The 17,748-nt window shown below is 40.0% G+C and overlaps 1 protein-coding gene across 1 annotated transcript; it reads right to left on the bottom strand.

Moving 5' to 3' along the window:
- Positions 1-801: 801 nt before the first annotated feature.
- cmah (cytidine monophospho-N-acetylneuraminic acid hydroxylase) lies at positions 802-16,986 on the bottom strand. The gene is made up of 14 exons (XM_074626312.1): positions 16,709-16,986; positions 15,837-15,928; positions 13,432-13,541; positions 13,142-13,332; positions 10,481-10,561; positions 10,305-10,371; positions 10,091-10,172; positions 9,874-10,011; positions 9,149-9,284; positions 8,755-8,898; positions 6,800-6,974; positions 5,924-6,040; positions 4,100-4,215; positions 802-2,894 (listed from the first exon to the last, which is right to left on the bottom strand). Exons 1-14 carry the CDS (start codon positions 16,912-16,914, stop codon positions 2,771-2,773), a joined length of 1,779 nt encoding a protein of 592 aa, XP_074482413.1. The 5' UTR covers positions 16,915-16,986; the 3' UTR covers positions 802-2,770.
- Between the last annotated feature and the right edge of the window lie 762 nt (positions 16,987-17,748).

The raw sequence follows: 17,748 nt of genomic DNA, 5'->3' as shown, positions 1-17,748 counted from the left end.
GCAGCTGTAACATTTAACAGCATGCAAGTTTAAGTCCTGAAACTACACACACTTCAGCAGTGATTCCCTTACTGCCTTACAAAAAAGAAGTTTATTCAAGTGAGCTATTAGTATACTTCTTCTTAAAATAAGAGATTATGAGTGTGTTCCAATCCACGTGCTTCCTGAAGTACACTTCAATGTAGTGCACTATGTGCAATCTGTACTTACTTGAGTAGTGTGTAAATTTCAACGGGGTAGAATCGTCTCAAATCGAATACTCTGTGGCGAAAAGAATTAAAGCAGAGTGGAAATTACGTTTCCAACGTGGTCGTCTACGATGTGTCCTCCTGTTGGCTGAAAATGCACCGGTATGTTTACGTATTGTTTTATTCTGTTATCTACGTATGTTTGAATAGTGGTCGTGGCTCCGCCCCTTCCGCTACGTAACCAAGATGGCGACAATTGAGTGTGGAAAGTGTCCAGCGGTCCACACTCAACGATCTGACCGTTTTGAGTACAACATCCGGGTACTTTGAGTGCACTGCATTTTGCCGTACTTCCCAGTGTGAACACACTTATGCACTCAAAATAGTAAGCTTTCAGTTCCCTTTTTATGTACTTAAGTATACTTGGCTTATACTGACTAGTATAGTCAAAAGTCTAAGTGTGTTTGGCTTATAGGCCTACTTCTACTTAATCTTCTGATCAATATATACTTAAGAAAAGTATATTTAAGTATTCTTGCATTATAATTAGACAAGGTCTTCTCATCTTTAACTAAACTATTTACCTCACAAGTTGAATAAATATTGAAAGAAATCCACCAAAGAATTTATTGTTTATTTTTGCAAATCCACTCCAATCAGTTCATTTAACAGAAAATAGAAAGAAAAATATGTTTTAGAACCTCAGCTTGAACAATATAGAATTTATTTGGAAATCTAAAACAAATAGTGTAGAATATCTTGATAACTGTCTTTTTGAAAGTGACCAGCAGATGTCCTCAGTCACATTGTAAACGAACACACTGAACCTTTCCCTCCTGTTACCTACAGCTTTGCATTTACATTATTATCTTATTATTCAGTATTTGCATATTTAGGTTATTGCACAGTGACGTACAGTGACGTTAAAATTCCCTCTTTATATTGATGCTCATACAAACAATACGACTGTGTTCTTGCTCTTATATACTGTATATGATTAACTGAAATACAAACACAAGCCATTGTAGGAAAGCTTCCCTGCTCTTTTCTGTGAGCATCCTCGTACACATTAGTGCAAGAAACTCTTTCATATAAATCCACTTAGATCAATTACAGTCAGTTGTGCATCAGACAAAGCAGGATTCATTTCCAGCATTAGTGCTGCGGTAACTGGTCATTAGAGAGAATCATCAATCTTCCTTTATGGCTGAGTAAAACCCTCCTCACCGACTGCTACGCAAAGTAGGCAACTTGAAACCTGCTGGAATATCTTTTTCTGATGTTTTGGTGCAGTCACACTGCAACAAATAATCCTTTTCAACTCAATGCTTAAAGGGACTGTTTGTAACTTTCAGAAATGCTTGTTAACAGCGACACCGGCCGTTAAGTCAACTAAAGTCACGTCCTGTTGCTCGCGCTTGTGCTCGCTCTACATAGACATGAACGAGCATCGCTCAAAACAGTGAGGCGACACACGTCAGCTAAAACCACAATATCACTCTATATTTCAGCTGCTTGGCAGTAATGTTAGCTGATCAGACCAAGGTCTCTCCATGAATTACTGCTGATCCTAGTGTTGGCAGTGAGACACCGGCACCCGGTCGGTAACGAGACGACAACGTCTCTCTCTGCGGAGCCCCGTCACTTCACAAGACACAGGAAACCTCTGTTGGTCTGGAGGAGCTGCAGCAGTTATTTCTGCACAAACGTCCACTGTACATTCACTAGATATTCTCAGAGCTAAACTAACTCTTCTGCAGTGTGGAGTGAGCGCGCGTTCACGTCTAGAGGTGGAGCGAGTACGTTAGAATGCGCGCAGTGTCTGAGTGAAGGCAAGCAAGCAGAGGAGAGACAGCGGCCACACGTGAGCGCACATATGCGAGCGCGCATGTGTCCCGACCCGGTACATTTATACGCTTAAAAAGTTACAAACAGTCCCTTTAAAGGGACTGTTTGTAACTTTTTACACGTATAAATTAATCCGGGTCGGTGTCCCATGCGCGCTCGCATATGTGCGCTCACGTGTGGCTACGCTGTTCAGACTCAGACTCCAACACAAACTACAGTGAAGTAACCAAAACCTCTTGGTTGTATCTAGTGAAGTCCGTCTGTTTAACAGTGTTGGCCGCGGTCGGAGGACGCGGAGGAGACCGTAGCTTTGGTCCATGTTATGATTTGAGCATATTGTTTTGTGCTAAATGCAGTACCTGTGAAGGTTTCTGGACAATATCTGTCTTTGTTTTGTGTCCTTAATTAATTTCCAATAATAAATATATACATACATTTGCATAAAGCAGCATATTTACCCACTCCCATGTTGATAAGAGCATTAAATACTTGACAAATCTCCCTTTAAGGAACATTTTGAACAGATAAAAAATGAATTTGCGATAATGGAGATTAAATATTTAAATCGATTGACAGCCCTACAAATTATGTTGCTTTTTCGCAGCGTAATTCGTGTTGATTTCCAATAATAAATATATAAATACATTTGCATAAAGCAGCATATTCGCCCACTCCCATGTTGTAAATCTAACATTAACAAATATTAGTGATCTTCATAAACCGATAATCCATATTCATGACACTACGCAGCGCCACTCTTGTGGTGGGTCAGGCTCCTGGATGGAGGTCTCCTGCTGCAGGAACTGGTCCCAGTCTGGCCCGCGAGCTGGTAGCTCCGTCTGGAAGTGGTTCCAGAACCTGTAGAGTCCAACATGACAGATTAAAGTTCAGAACATTTACTATAAGTGGGCGTCGCAATGAATCAAAGCAACAGTAAACATATTGGCTTCATCCGAAATCTCATACTTTTGTGTGAATAAACAGTAGTATGTATCTATTTGGACGCACTGAGCTGTGATTTACGCTGTCACCTCCTGAGAGCCTTCTTGTTGGTTGGCATGGTAACCCGTGCCAGCATCATGTGCCCAAAACGACGTATTGTGAGAATCATAATCTGAGTTAATTTAAAATATATATAACGCCTATAGCAAAGTGACATCTTATACTTAAATTGAAGTGTTAATGATGTTACAGAACTGTCCGTCAACATCCGTTATGAACGTTGTCGTCACTACCGCATTGCATTGTGGGATATTTTACCGCCGTAGTGTCCAGCGATGCATACTGTAATATTTCACACTTTATAATAACCGTCATTAATAAATGGTATATAAATAAATTGATAGTTAATTTAACATTATTTAATGGTTATTTTACTGTTACAATTAAATGATAATTAATGTTTACCAATTATTAGCAATGCTATAATTTATTATTTTAACAGTTTATTATTGCACACTTTTATATACTATTTTAAGTATTTGTTAATTATTACGAAATAATTTGTAAACCTTTAAGAAATTGTTTGTAAAACATCTATAAACATTATTTGGATGTTTATTATAAAGTTGCAACTGATGATTATAATACCTTGTTAAACGCATCTTTAATTATTTATTTAATTATTATAAACATTAATTATTTATATAGTTAATACTTTGTCAATGGTTAATAATTGGTTTCTGGTCCATCTATCTATGTAACATTTATAGATGTTTTACAAATTTAACAGTTTCTTAAAGCTTTACAAATCATTTGGTAATCACTAGCAAATACTTAATATAGTATATAAAATGTAATAATGTGTGCAACAATTAACTGTTAATAAATACTTTACTAATGTAATCAGAATATAATTGTTATTGTCTATGGTACAATATCTAATTTATAAACTAATTATTTCATATTACATAAACTACTGATAAAATAACATTGATTATAGCATACTAATACTTTGTAAACATTATCATTTTATTGTTTGTTAACATAAAATAACAATAAACTAAAGTTTAATTATACTGAACTTTGATGTTTTTTTTCTATACGAGATAAAGTGTGCGTACTTGTGATGGTAGATATCCGGGTCTCGGCTTATGCGGTTCTGGAAGCCGATGTACAGATCATCCCAGAGACGACCGTGCAGCACCACGTACCTCATCACCCCAATCCTGTTTTTAACCTTTAAAGGAGGGAACCAAAGAAACATCAGAGTTACTGCTCCGTCAAAGCAACACGCCTCTCATCCAACTCTTTGAAAAATAGCGATTTACACATAACGGTGATGCTGATAGACTCGTCTCACATAGCCAGACACGGTGCTGGAGAAAGTTCTGTCTGCTCTGTCTTGTTTGTATTTCTTTAAACCGATCACAAGTCCAGGATGCAGCGACGGTGCTCTTGGGTAGGAGAGTGCCTCATGAAATACTTAGCTAATGGTAGGCTCATACCCACAGACTACATCCGGTGAGTCAGACGACTGATACACAGAGATTTGGAGAAGTGGATCCTCTGAACAATTTTAACTTCTGTGATCTAGATCACCAAAACATGTTGACAACCACCTGAAACAAACCAGCGCCCACACTTTACTGGTGGTTTCCTGTGTCTGGTTTCCAGATAGATAGATAGATAGATAGATAGATAGATAGATAGATAGATAGATAGATAGATAGATAGATAGATAGATAGATGGATGGATAGGTGGAAGATGGATGGATAGATAGAGGATGGATAGATGATGGATAAATGGATAGATAGATGGATGGATGGATTGATTGATGGGTAGATAGATAGATTGATAGATGATGGATAGATGGATAGAGGATTGATAGATGATGGATAGATGGATAGATAATGATGGATGGATGAATAGATGGGAGATGGATGGATGGATATATGATGAATATATGATAGATAGATAGATAGATAGATAGATAGATAGATAGATAGATGATGGATAAATGGAAAGATGGATGGATGGATGATAGATGATGGATGGATGGATATATGATGGATAGAGGATTGGTAGATGATGGATAAATGGATTGATGGATGGATGGATGATAGATGATGGATGGATGGATATATGATGGATAGAGGATTGGTAGATGATGGATAAATGGATTGATAGATGGATGGATGGATGGATGGATTGATTGATGGGTAGATAGATAGATAGATAGATGATGAATAGATGGGAGATGGATGGATGGATATATGATAGATAGATAGATAGATAGATAGATGGATGGATGGATAGATGATGGATAAATGGATGGATGGATAAATGATGGATAGATGATGGAAAATGCTTGGATGGATAGATAGATGATGGACGGTTAGATGGATGGATGAATGGATGGATAGATGTACTTTATTGATCCCAATTACAGCAGCAAATACATAATAAATATACATCATCAACACTAGAAGAGAGAGAGATACATCCATCAATAGAATACACATTATAAAGAATATACTAAAATACACCATAAATATACGACTTAAATGCAGCGTGACGTCGGGTTACGTTTCTCCAAAAGTTGATTCCGTTTCAGCTTTTCGCTGCAGGTCGCTGCGTTTCTTTTTCCCGGCATCCCCTGTGCTCCCAACCGCCGCAGCCTAAACGCACTACCCACATTCAAACCAATGGGAGGACTGGTTTCAGTGTGTATGCAGCCTTAAGATGCTCAGTCTGCTCTGACATTGTCAGCCATCAGTTTGTTTGTACTCATGTAAACTGTGTTGTGTGTTTCTTACTGGATCCATCGTCCATTTTTAAGGGAAATGGAAACAGATAACACGTTGATTATAAGATCTTCTACCTCTCTTGTTCCTTTAGTGTCTTCTAATAGATGCTTTTTAGGTAGTAAAGTTGTGTGTCTCACCTCCACGTAGGAGTGCTCTCTGTCAGGTCTCTTCTCGGGGAACGACAGATCCAAAAAGTCCACCAAGTAGTCGTAGCCGTCAGTGAGGGGTTCAAAGTTGTCATCTGTCTCAATCACCTTGAATATAGTACATGTTGGGACTTCATCAAACAGACATCCACTTTGAACAAGCAATATAAAGAAGATTCAGTTCATAATGAGCTCACTGCCCACAGACCGGGGCTTCTGAAAGAAATCGGCAAAGGAGGACAAATCAGAGCTGGAAGGAAAGACAAGAGATGATGAGGAGGAAACCGAGCAGAGCGCTGGCTTTTAAAATCTCAACGTTGCACAATATGACCTCCACATGTCCTTTCATGGCCTTGCTAGCTCTGATGGAAAGAAATATCTCCGAACCGTGAGTTTTGTGAACCGTTCCACCCCTACAGATGATGCATATCTTTAGCCAAGAACATTGTAAGGAAGCTGTTTTTAAACCTTTCAAAGCTACTTAGTTCTCTCCAACTTAAACTACTAAACTACAAAAAAAAACTATGCTTGAATATCTATCGTACCCAGAGGTCAATTGTGCACCTTGATGTATGAACAGAGAAGGCAGCAGGAATTAGAGGGGTGACAGGAAATGAGAGGAGAGAGGTAAGATGACATGCAAAGGCCACTGGCTGGAATTGAACCGGGGATGTTTGAACCGTTCTTCCACGCCACGATTCTCAAGTAGAACAAAGCACCAGAACAAAGTTTGTGCCACCCAAAGGTCAGACCACATTAACATGCTCCATTGCTCAGAAAAGTCTACGCAAAAGAACAGCCAGAAGTGTCCGAGATAGGTGTTTCAAAAAGAACACAGAGGATCTTGTTTGTCAAGTATATATTTACCCGCACTACTAGGTTGTAGTTTTGAAAGCCTGCCCAGGTGTAGTAAAACCTGGTCCAGCTCGGACGTTTAAATATCTCACAGCTGATGGCGCTGTTCAGTTCATCCACATACAAGTCGAACTCCCAACTGTCCTTGTAGATTTTAGCACTGGCTGGGGGATTGGTGATGGCCTCACTATGTTTGGCAGTGCAGTAAAGGAAATATTCACATATAAGGTGAAACTTGTAAAACTTATTGGTCGTCATATTAGCAGTTTAAAGGATAATTTCAATGTATTACCATTTGGATGTTTTTTCTTTTGTAGTTTGGCCACCATTCCTATTGGTAATAATAACATCACACTCACCATGTTAATAGGGAATGGGAATCGCGGAGCATTTGGGGGCGTGCCGCCATTTTTGGAGGGTAGTGTATTGTATCTTTGGAGGCCGATCGACATAATATACGTGTATACGACATTAAGATCTACAAGCCAACTACACAATCATCCGGACAAAGATAAGCTAGTTAATGTTGTGCTAACGGAATACTAACAACACGTCCATTAATACTACATATTTAATCTGCCGGTATCTTGCAAAATGAAACCCATAACATCAACCTACCTTTGTGTCTGACTGTATATACTACAATTCAGCTTTTGAATCTATTCACTGTGCACTGTTTTGCATTATCTTTTGCAGTAAACAGTCAGCGGATGATACTCTTTTACCCTTTATCCTCCAAAAGCTTCTAGCTGGCAAATGTTGATTTAGCTTGTTGAAAAGACAACCATTGCTGGCAGGTTTTATCAGCTGTAGCTAGCTAGCTAATTAATGCTAATGCAGTTGGTTTGAAAACGCGTTCTCCGACTGACTCATTTAAAAACATGTAGGCTCTTAAATATACAATTAATGGCTACATATGTAATATTGAACTAAAAGACTGAGGCTAAACCTAAATTTCCCAAGACCAAGTCAGCATCCTGGCAACAGGGCTTTTCCTAATGTAACCTGTAACCCCACAAAGTAATGTAACGTTAGCCAACAGAGTGCTCCAGGGATGACGTATTTTTGTCAGCCAACCAGGAAGTTGGCATCACCCTGGTTCCCTTGACAAAACGCCAATGGGATTTTTCCATTGCGTTTTGGATTATGGGATTATGGGATTATGGGATATTTACTGACATATTTTATATGTGTTGTTCTTGTGTTAACCACAGACCTTATTTCAGGCATCTAACTATAAACCCATTCAAAAAACCCATCGACTTCCAGACGAGGGAACAGGAAGTGCTAAAACGCTAACTCATTTCTGGGTTTTAGGACTCATTAATATTAATATTGAAGGTTGCACGATTCCAAATTGTACCAGCTTCGACACTGCACATCTTTGGGTTTCCAGCAATACACCCGCCAAGTGTGAAGTAGATCGGATGAACGGTTCTCGAGATATGCGTAGGACATACAAGTAAATAACCCTATGCTGGCATTACTATTGTAGGTAGTAAGATAGTTAGCTGGACATGCTAACATTTGCAGCTTATGATTGAGCAGCAAAACACAGTTTAATCCACTCTTTACACTTTTGCTGAAACATCCATCACAGATTACATGCCGGACTTCTTGGATCAACCTTTCCTGTGCAATAAGAGACGGTTACTGACATTTCAGATGTGCTCACTTTTAGTTTTACCACTACATAAAGTGGTTTAGATCGTCTGATCATCTGACTGCTCGTGTTTCTTCGTTGTGGCAATGCCAACGTGTTCCCACATCTCAACCGATGTGAACAGAACGTTGTCATACCCAGTAGAAATGATGGCCAAAACTAAAGACATGTATGTTTAAAGTTTTATGATTTATCTAGTGGTAATGTAATCACTCAAACAGTCTTTTCTTTTCTCATGTGAGATAAAACACACACACACACACACACACACACACACACACACAGAGCTTGAGGTGTTGTCAACCTGTTAGTGGGGTCTTTCAGAGCAAGGCCAAGGTCCAGCACAGCGCCCGGCTTGGGCGTCCATGTCTTGATGTCCGGTGCGACCTTATTGATGAGCGCATTGAGGTCCTCTGCACTGTTCTTAACATTTGTATCCCTTATGTATCTAGACACACAGTAGAGACACTTTTACCGTACAAGGACTCATGTTTGTGCATGTTATCACGATTCAGCAGTGTATTCATATTATAGTTTATTTTCCAAGAGAAGTCTGATATAGAGTTAAACATAGCAGCTGCATCAACTGTGACGTCATGGAAAATATTAAGGTCCATTCAAAGCCCAATTCTCTTTCGCTGAAATTTATTTATCGTCCACTGATATTGCACAGATCCTGGCCAACCCCTATGTACTACCTGTCTGATGGATGAGCCTCCACAAAATAGCCAGCGAACGGGCAGTAGATCGCAGGCTGCAGGGACTTCACCAGCTGAGCTTTGTAGTTCAGCAGCTTCTTCCTTTCGTTCTTGATGAACCCCGCCTTCCAGGAATCTGGGCACAGACAAAAACACTGTCATCTGCTTTAATAAATGCTGTTATGCAGACAGTGTGGTACATAATAGACATACTGTGCCATTGCTAAACCGCACCTATATTTGGCAGGACTCTTTTTTCTTTGAAGTCAGTTCAGTTCAGCGTCATTCTACAAACATAGTTCTCACATGCATGTGGCTGGCGGCCAACGGCAGCGCTGTAAAGATCAATTGAGGGCGTATAAATCTTTGGATGTCTATAGTTAACTATCCTTCAGTAAAGTCAGTCAAAAAGAGGGTCGTACAATATCGGCGAAGCGTTTCAGAGACGGAGAGAAAGGGAAGCTAATCTCTGAAACGTTTCTCCAATATTGTAGCTCGCTAGAGCCTCGAGTCAGTTTGTCATCTCAGATGTCAGCAATATCTCAATTCTGGCACCCAACAACACAGCAAGATTACATTTTAGATGAGTGACTTTAGCTTCCAGTGTTTGCTTTGTCTTGCCTCCAGCTAACCCTGTGACGTCATCATGACGTCGACACAAAAAAGGGTCTATAGTGTGGCGTGCAGTATGAGATGAAATTCCCAACCACTGAAGTGAGCCTCACCGCTGTATTTCCCACCACAGAAGGTCATGGGGAATCCAGATGCACCCCCAGCGAAGTCACTCATCATTAAGTCCACGTTGTGCGGTAGCCTGCCCCCATTTGGCCTGGTGCAGTCCACATTGTTCAGGATCATGTGACCTGCAATCGACAAACACATTTTAACAAACCGATCGTATGAATATGTTTTAGTCTGCAACTGGTATTTAAAAGTATTCACCTTTATAGTCAACAATGATGCAGGTGTCCATTTCGGGATGCACTCCATCCATCAGGATCATGAATCTCAGGTCTTTGTCAATCTGAGGGAGACCAAGGGTCGGGGTTGTGACTAATGACAGTATTGTGTAGTTTCATTTCTAGTTCATTACACATTTTATGAAAGGGTGTTCTGTTTATCGCCCTTTGAGCGGACGTGAGCAGCAGAGAGTTACATTTTGCCAGACACCAAAAGGAACAACGTTGATGTTCGTCAACTTGACTTGGCTTTGCTCCAAATACCTGTTGCATCAAGACAGAGAGAGGGACATGTGGATAAATGTGGCATAAACAATCTGTTTCTAATATAATAGATGTAATGGATTAAACTGAGCTCCATCGCTTTACTAACCAAAAGACAGGTCTCGATGTGTCCCCGACGTAAATGGGGACATCTGGCCTTCTCTCTGACAAAGCTTTCAGTGTGGGGTAACTAGAAAAGAAACAGGACAGGTCAGATCCCAGGACAGTACATGTTCTTTTACAAACTGTCTAAATGTTGACGCCTTTTTAAGTTCATTTTAAGTTAAAACTATAAGTGAATGAAATTCCCTGACAAAACACCAAAAGGCAGCAAACCCCCAGCTGCTCTGGTCGCTTCTTATGAGGCAGCCCCCTCTCCATACGTTAAAGCAGGGGTTCTCAAACGTTTTGGGGCCAAGGACCCCTTAAAGGACCCCCTCATAATCGTAACACCGATAAAGCATAATGCTTACAACCATTTGTACCGCCATTGGAACTATTTGTATTCTAAAACTTTTCAACTTTCACTTTTTTTTTGCCCTGATATTCCGGGTGCTTGGTAATCAGATGTCGCTTTAGCTTGGCCAGCTTCACAGCTTCATTCACCAGCGTCTGAAGACACATGACGCATTTTAGTGTCCCGTTGATGTCGCTCGATATAACTGTCGTCATATTTTCTCAATTTAGCTAGTTTGGGCTTAGAGTCACTTGACGATGTGGATTGACTCAAATATTTCTCCCTGCTCGCCAGGCTAGAGTGCTGCAACACGGCGGCGCTCTTGCCATGAAAGGTGAAACAAAGCGTCTTTTTTCTTTTAAAGGGACTGTTTGTAACTTTTTAAGCGTATAAATGTACCGGGTCGGGACACATGCGCGCTCGCATATGCGCGCTCGCGTGTGGCCGGAGCCTTTGCTCCTCTGCCTGCCTGCCTTCACTCAGAGCGGGCGCGCGTTCACTCGCTCCACCTCTGCACGTGAATGCGCGCTCACTCCACGCTGCAGAAGAGTTAGTTTAGCTCTGAGAATATCTAGTGAATGCTTCAGCATCCAGTGATAGCAGCACCTTCGCTGTTTGAGAGGTCATTTTACCTAAACGTTAGACACAAGTTCAATTTTAAGTGGAGAAAAGAAAGTTTTAGCAGAGAAAAGTTGCTGCTGTACTTCGAGGATACTGAGGATCCTCATGTTGGGAACAGTAAAATGTTACCGTCAATCATATTTTTGTCCGTTTCTGAACACCACAATCCTGACTAAGTCTTGAAATTTGATACGTTGATTAATAAATTGGCTTAAAAGCTGACTATCTATTGAGACTGAGAAAAATAAACTGTTCTTCATACACCGCAGGCCGAGTATATAAAATATTGTGAAACAATAAACTGTTAAAATAACATGTCATTACTGATAATTAGTAAACATTATTAATCATAATTTCTTTGTTTGTTAATAGTACAGAAATAACTATTATCTCAATTTCAATAAACTATCAATTTACCATTTATAAATGATGCTTATTATAAAATGTTACCCAAAGTCTTCAGGTCATAAATCTCCAAACTAGGTTAGAGCGAATTAAATATTAATTATGTTTAATTATTATTATTCAATCCTGGTGCTCCGGTTTCCAGTTCAAGGCGTTGCTCCGGCTCCGGTTTCCTCCCACAGTTACGGGATGCAGGTGTACGTGATCACTTGAGATAATTACTCTATGTGTGAATAGGAGAGTGCCACTCCTAATGCTCAACGTACAGCCAACAAGCCAGATGGAGTGCCAGGTTTCGTTGGAATATATAAGCTAATATACAAGCTAAGCCCTGGATGTCTGTTATGTGTTTATTAACTGACCCCCCTGGCCTCCTGTCATTTTACAAAGCAAGCTGAGTATCCCTGCTCTCAAGGAAAGTTATTATCAAATGTGTTTAAAAAAAAACACTCGGTCAATCATTTGCATCAGAGAGAGGGAGAAGAGAACTACTGGGAACCATTAACCGAAAAAATTGAAAATATTAAAATTCTCAATGTCAGTTAAAGGGACTGTTTGTAACCTTTTAAGTGTATAAATGTACCGGGTCGGGACACATGCGCGCTCGCATATGCGCGTTCGCGTGTGGCCGCTGCCTCTCCTCCTCTGCCTGCTCGCCTTCACTCAGCCAGCGTGCGCGTTCTCGCTCAGCTCGCTCCACCTCTAGACGTGAACGCGCGCTCACTCCACACTGCAGAAGAGTTAGTTTAGCTCTGAGGATATCTAGTGAATGTACAGTGGAAGTTTGTGCAGAAATAACTGCTGCAGCTCCTCCAGACCAACAGAGGTTTCCCGTGTCTTGTGAAGTGACGGGGCTCCGCAGAGAGAAACGTTATCGTCTCATTACCGACTGGGTGCCGGTGTCTCCCCTGTTCCCTCCGGCCGCGGGCGGAGACGACAAGGTTACTTGCTGCGGAGCCCCGCTGCTGAAGCCTGCGCTGAAGCAGGAAAAGCCAACACTAGGATCAGCATTGATTCATGGAGAGACCTTCGTCTGGTCAGCTAACATTACTGCCAAGCAGCTGAAATATAGAGATATTGTGCTTTTAGCTGACGTGTGTCGCCTCACTGTTTTGAGCGATGCTCGTCCATGTCTATGTAGAGCGAGCAAGCTCGAGCCCGACGCTGACTTAAGTGTTCATTCGAGTGGAAATCCTTTTAGTAAACCAGCTTAACTTGGTTGACTGATTCATTTCCACTTTAAGGGTGACAACAGTACCTATATTTAACAACACTGACGGGGTTTACCTGAGGTGGTCAGAGTGCATATGGCTGATGTAGATGAGATCTGCTGCACACAGTCTGTCCAGGGAGTCCGCTGGAGGCTCATGGAGAAGCCACCAGCCTCTGGCAAACGCAGGACCCTTCAACCACGGGTCAAACATGAACCGCCTCTGTCCGAGCTGCAGCTCCATGCAGGCGTGGGTCAAGTACGTCACCTGGGTGGGAAGTTAACAATTCTGTTGTGTCACAATGGACAGATCTGACAAACTGTGATAAGAGAGTAAAAAGTAAAAAGTAGACAGCGAGATACATACTTTCACTTCTCCTTCCTGGAGCTCCACAGGCTCTCGAGGGTCAGCCAGCCAGGGGTCCATGGGGTTCAACTCGACCAGCTGAAGACCCCCATCATCCAAAATCTCTACTTCTGTATGTGACATAACATAACATATGTGTTCAGCTGGATTTGCAGAACTCAGATAGATAGATAGATAAATACTTTGTTGATCCCGAAGGAAATTTAGGCATCCAGTAGCTTAAACACATCCCAACACCAATACACCTTAAAAAGAGATCAAAATCTTTTGATGATCTGTTATTTCACTCATTCACTTTTATTAAGTATCCAGTTAAAGTCAGAGAGAGAAGGAGGGTTTGTCTTTTATACCTCTTACATAATTTATCCTCATTTCCATTCAGTCACATGAGGCTGATAATTCCTGAGCGTCGGGTTTGATATGAGTTATTACATTTCACTTTTCCCTGAAACATTCAGCCTAATACATAACTTCTACTGTCAGAATATCAATAACTACAGACGCTAATAATGAATAAATAATATAAAGGTATTGATCCAGTAGAGATGGTTCCTGGTCCTCTAAGCAGGACTCAGTCCACAGTAGAAATACAGCTGTTATTCATGTGCAGGTGTTTGTTAAACAGGTAACAGACTACAGAGAGGAAACACTGCTGCTCTGATAACAGCTGTTAAAGCAGACTGACAGCTGATCCAGATGTGATCAGCTGCTGATGTCGCTTCACGTGACGCTTCAGAGGAAACGACGTCTCATGTCTCTAAAAACATGTTTCCTCGTTTCCTCTCTCCTCGAGTCTTTTCCTCGCCTCCTCCGCTCGCATCTCCCGTGGGCGGGACTAAGACGCGAGGAGAGGAGTCGAGGAGAGGAGTCAAGGAGAGGAGTCGAGGAGAGGAGTCAAGCCGTACAAAAGAACAAATGGGAAAGACCCAGTGTATTCGGCCGATGAGTCCCGCACACACACACACACACACACACACACACACACACACACACACACATAACATACCGCCGGCCTCTGATCTCAGGAGCTGCAGCATCAACGGGGAATTACTCTCAAGTCAGTGAGTTAAACTTTCTAGTAGTTACAGTTAAATCATGTTACTGATGTTAACCACTTATTTTCTTACTTACTCCTCTCTTTGTCCTCTTTGGGTAACAAGGATGCAATGAATGAATTTAGTCCGTACCAACATGCTGCGTCTCTCATGACAGCAGCATCTCCAGCAGCTCCTCCTGCTTTAGGAGCAGCTAACAGGGCCGGTTCTAACCTTTTTGGGGGCCCTATGCAAAATCTTGTTTTTCGACCAAATGCTATTTTTTTTCACAGCAATATAAAATATATAATAAAAAGGGAATTATTATTATACATATCATATTTAAATATTCACAATTAAAAATTATGTTTTTATGCAAATAACCACTACAGATGGCAATAACAAACTACAGTTAATGGAAAAAAGTTAATTTCAATTTAAAGACCCTGCTCACGCGCATCACACACTGCAGGGCGCCAAAGTTTCGCTGTTCACCAAAATGAAGCGGCCTATCGTTGATTATTTAAAAAAAAACATGAGGAGAGAAAGGAGGAAGCTGGTGGTGAGGGAGAGTCTAAAAGGGGGGTGCCGACTCAGACTCCACCGATGATGAATGTGCAACAGGCACAGGTAGACTGTCTGACAGACAGGTGGAGAAAAAGAAGTACCACTTTCAGCCACAATGGCTAACACAGTACCCGTGGTTACGGTACGAGGGAAACACTGTGCTGTGTGTTTATTGTAGGCAATGTGGTCCGTCTGTTGCAGGCAACTCTAAACTTGTTGGTTCAAATATTTTGCAAATATCAAGTTTCGAGGCGTTGTCAATGTTTCACTGGGGTATGTAAATTAAGACAACTATTTATTAGCATGCAAGGTCATTGATTAATACCAAGCTGTAACCCAAAAAAAAGGGTGCGACCAAATCATGTGCTTGTGCGACCAACTGAGAAAGTTGATAGCACCAGTGCTACCAGTGGAAAAGTTAGTCTAGAGCCCTGGCATGTAAGGCGTTAAGCGTGCAGTAAGTACGCCTTTCTTGATTTCCTCCACGTTTGGGTAGTCAGCAGTAGCTGGTAGTGTGACAGTATGGTGCATAAAGAGGTAGTTATAAAGAGGTGGTTATAAAGAAGTAGTTATAAAGAGGTAGTGATATAGAGGTGGTTATAAAGAGGTAGTTATAAAGAGGTAGTTATAAAGAGGTAGGGATAAAGAAGTAGTTATAAAGAGGTAGTGATATAGAGGTGGTTATAAAGAGGTAGTTATAAAGAGAAGACGGTTAAAAACATGAACGTGTGCACACAAAAGAACAACAGTGTGTTGACTACACAACAGTACAGTAGTGATTACAGTACACGGTACAGAACTTACCGAGCTCGTCCTGCAAGAAGCTGTCTGGTGGATTCACATATTTCATTGTCGATACGTTTAACTTCCAGTTGTGTTTAGTGCATTTAACGGTCCTGTGGGAACAGAGCAGCCTGTCAGCTCTACCGACAAGTTCTATGAACACAGCATAATCCCTGCTGTAAATAAATAAATAAATAAATATCTCATTAAATGTAGACAAAAAAATAATTTAAATTAAATTAATTGATCAACTTGTAACGTAAATTGATATTTCTGTTTTAATTTGCTTCTTTATTGATGTATCTTTGTATTAATTCCCTTATTTGTTTACTCTTCTGTTTATTTTTCCCTTTATATTTATTTATCTATTAATTTGTTTTAATTTATTTTTGCATTTGTAAGAAAAGAATACAGAAATAAAAAAGTTTGGGGAAATAAATAAGGGGTGAAATGCAAAGGGAAAATCATGCAGAAATACATAAATAAATACACACATTTAAAAAAAATTATTAAAATAAATTAAAAAGCAAAAATAAATAAATTAAAATGAATGCAAAAATAAATAAATACATTTAAAAATTAACTAAAATAAAGACATAAATAATAATAATAAATAATAATGATTAACAGAAGAGTAAATAAATAAGGGAGTTCATTCAAAGATAAATAAATAAAGAAGCCAATTAAAACAGAAATATGAATTTATGTCATATTTGATCAATTAATTGATGGCTATATTTATTTTTAATATTAGTTTTGCTACATTTAATGAAATATTTATTTATTTATCAAGTCATTTTTTTTTTTTTAATTTTAATTTTTAAATTTTTTTAATTTATTTATGATTGTGGCAGGTTCCACCCTCCGTAGTGCTTCTGCAAGAATGATCTCACCTGCCATCCAGGTCTTCGATGTCTTTGATGAACAACCCTCCTTGGTGTTTGCATTGGTTCTTGCACGCTTTGAGGCCGTCGTCGTTCTTGTATATGATGAAACATTTACCGTCCTCCGGGCGTTTCTTGAAATTGACTCCCTCTTTGAGTGAGCTGACGGCTTCAGCATCCAGTGATAGCAGCACCTTCGCTGTTTGAGAGGTCATTTTACCTAAACGTTAGACACAAGTTAAATTTTAAGTGGAGAAAAGAACATTTTAGCAGAGAAAAGTTGCTGCTGTACTTCGAGGATACTGAGGATCCTCATGTTGGGAACAGTAAAATGTTACCGTCAATCATATTTTTGTCCGTTTCTGAACACCACAATCCTGACTAAGTCTTGAAATTTGATACGTTGATTGATAAATTGGCTTAAAAGCTGACTATCTATTGAGACTGAGAAAATAAACTGTTCTTCATACACCGCAGGCCGAGTATATAAAATATTGTGCGACAATAAACTGTTAAAATAACATGTCATTACTAATAATTAGTAAACATTATTAATCATAATTTCTTTGTTTGTTAATAGTACAGAAATAACTATTATCTCAATTTCAATAAACTATCAATTTACCATTTATAAATGATGCTTATTATAAAATGTTACCCAAAGTCTTCAGGTCATAAATCTCCAAACTAGGTTAGAGCGAATTAAATATTAATTATGTTTAATTATTATTATTCAATCCTGGTGCTCCGGTTTCCAGTTCAATGCGTTGCTTCAGTCTCCTCCCACAGCTACAGGATGCAGTTGTTACTTGAGCTAATTACTGTATGTCTGTAGGTGTGAATAGGAGAGTGCCACTCCTAATGCTCAAAGTACAGCCAACAGGCCAGATGGAGTGCCAGGTGGCCTCGCCCGATCTGTTTTGAATTCACAACAAAAATAAACTGGGATTTTAATTTTTTTTTTGTCAACTATTGGCTCTTGCCCCCCAAACCAACACATATCTGTGTGGGTAGGTAATGGATCTCTTGAATGATACCCCTGTTTGCCT

This window comes from Sebastes fasciatus, chromosome 23, assembly GCF_043250625.1.
Source record: "Sebastes fasciatus isolate fSebFas1 chromosome 23, fSebFas1.pri, whole genome shotgun sequence".
Classification (NCBI taxonomy): domain Eukaryota; kingdom Metazoa; phylum Chordata; class Actinopteri; order Perciformes; family Sebastidae; genus Sebastes; species Sebastes fasciatus.
This window is presented reverse-complemented; position numbering and strand designations above follow the sequence as displayed.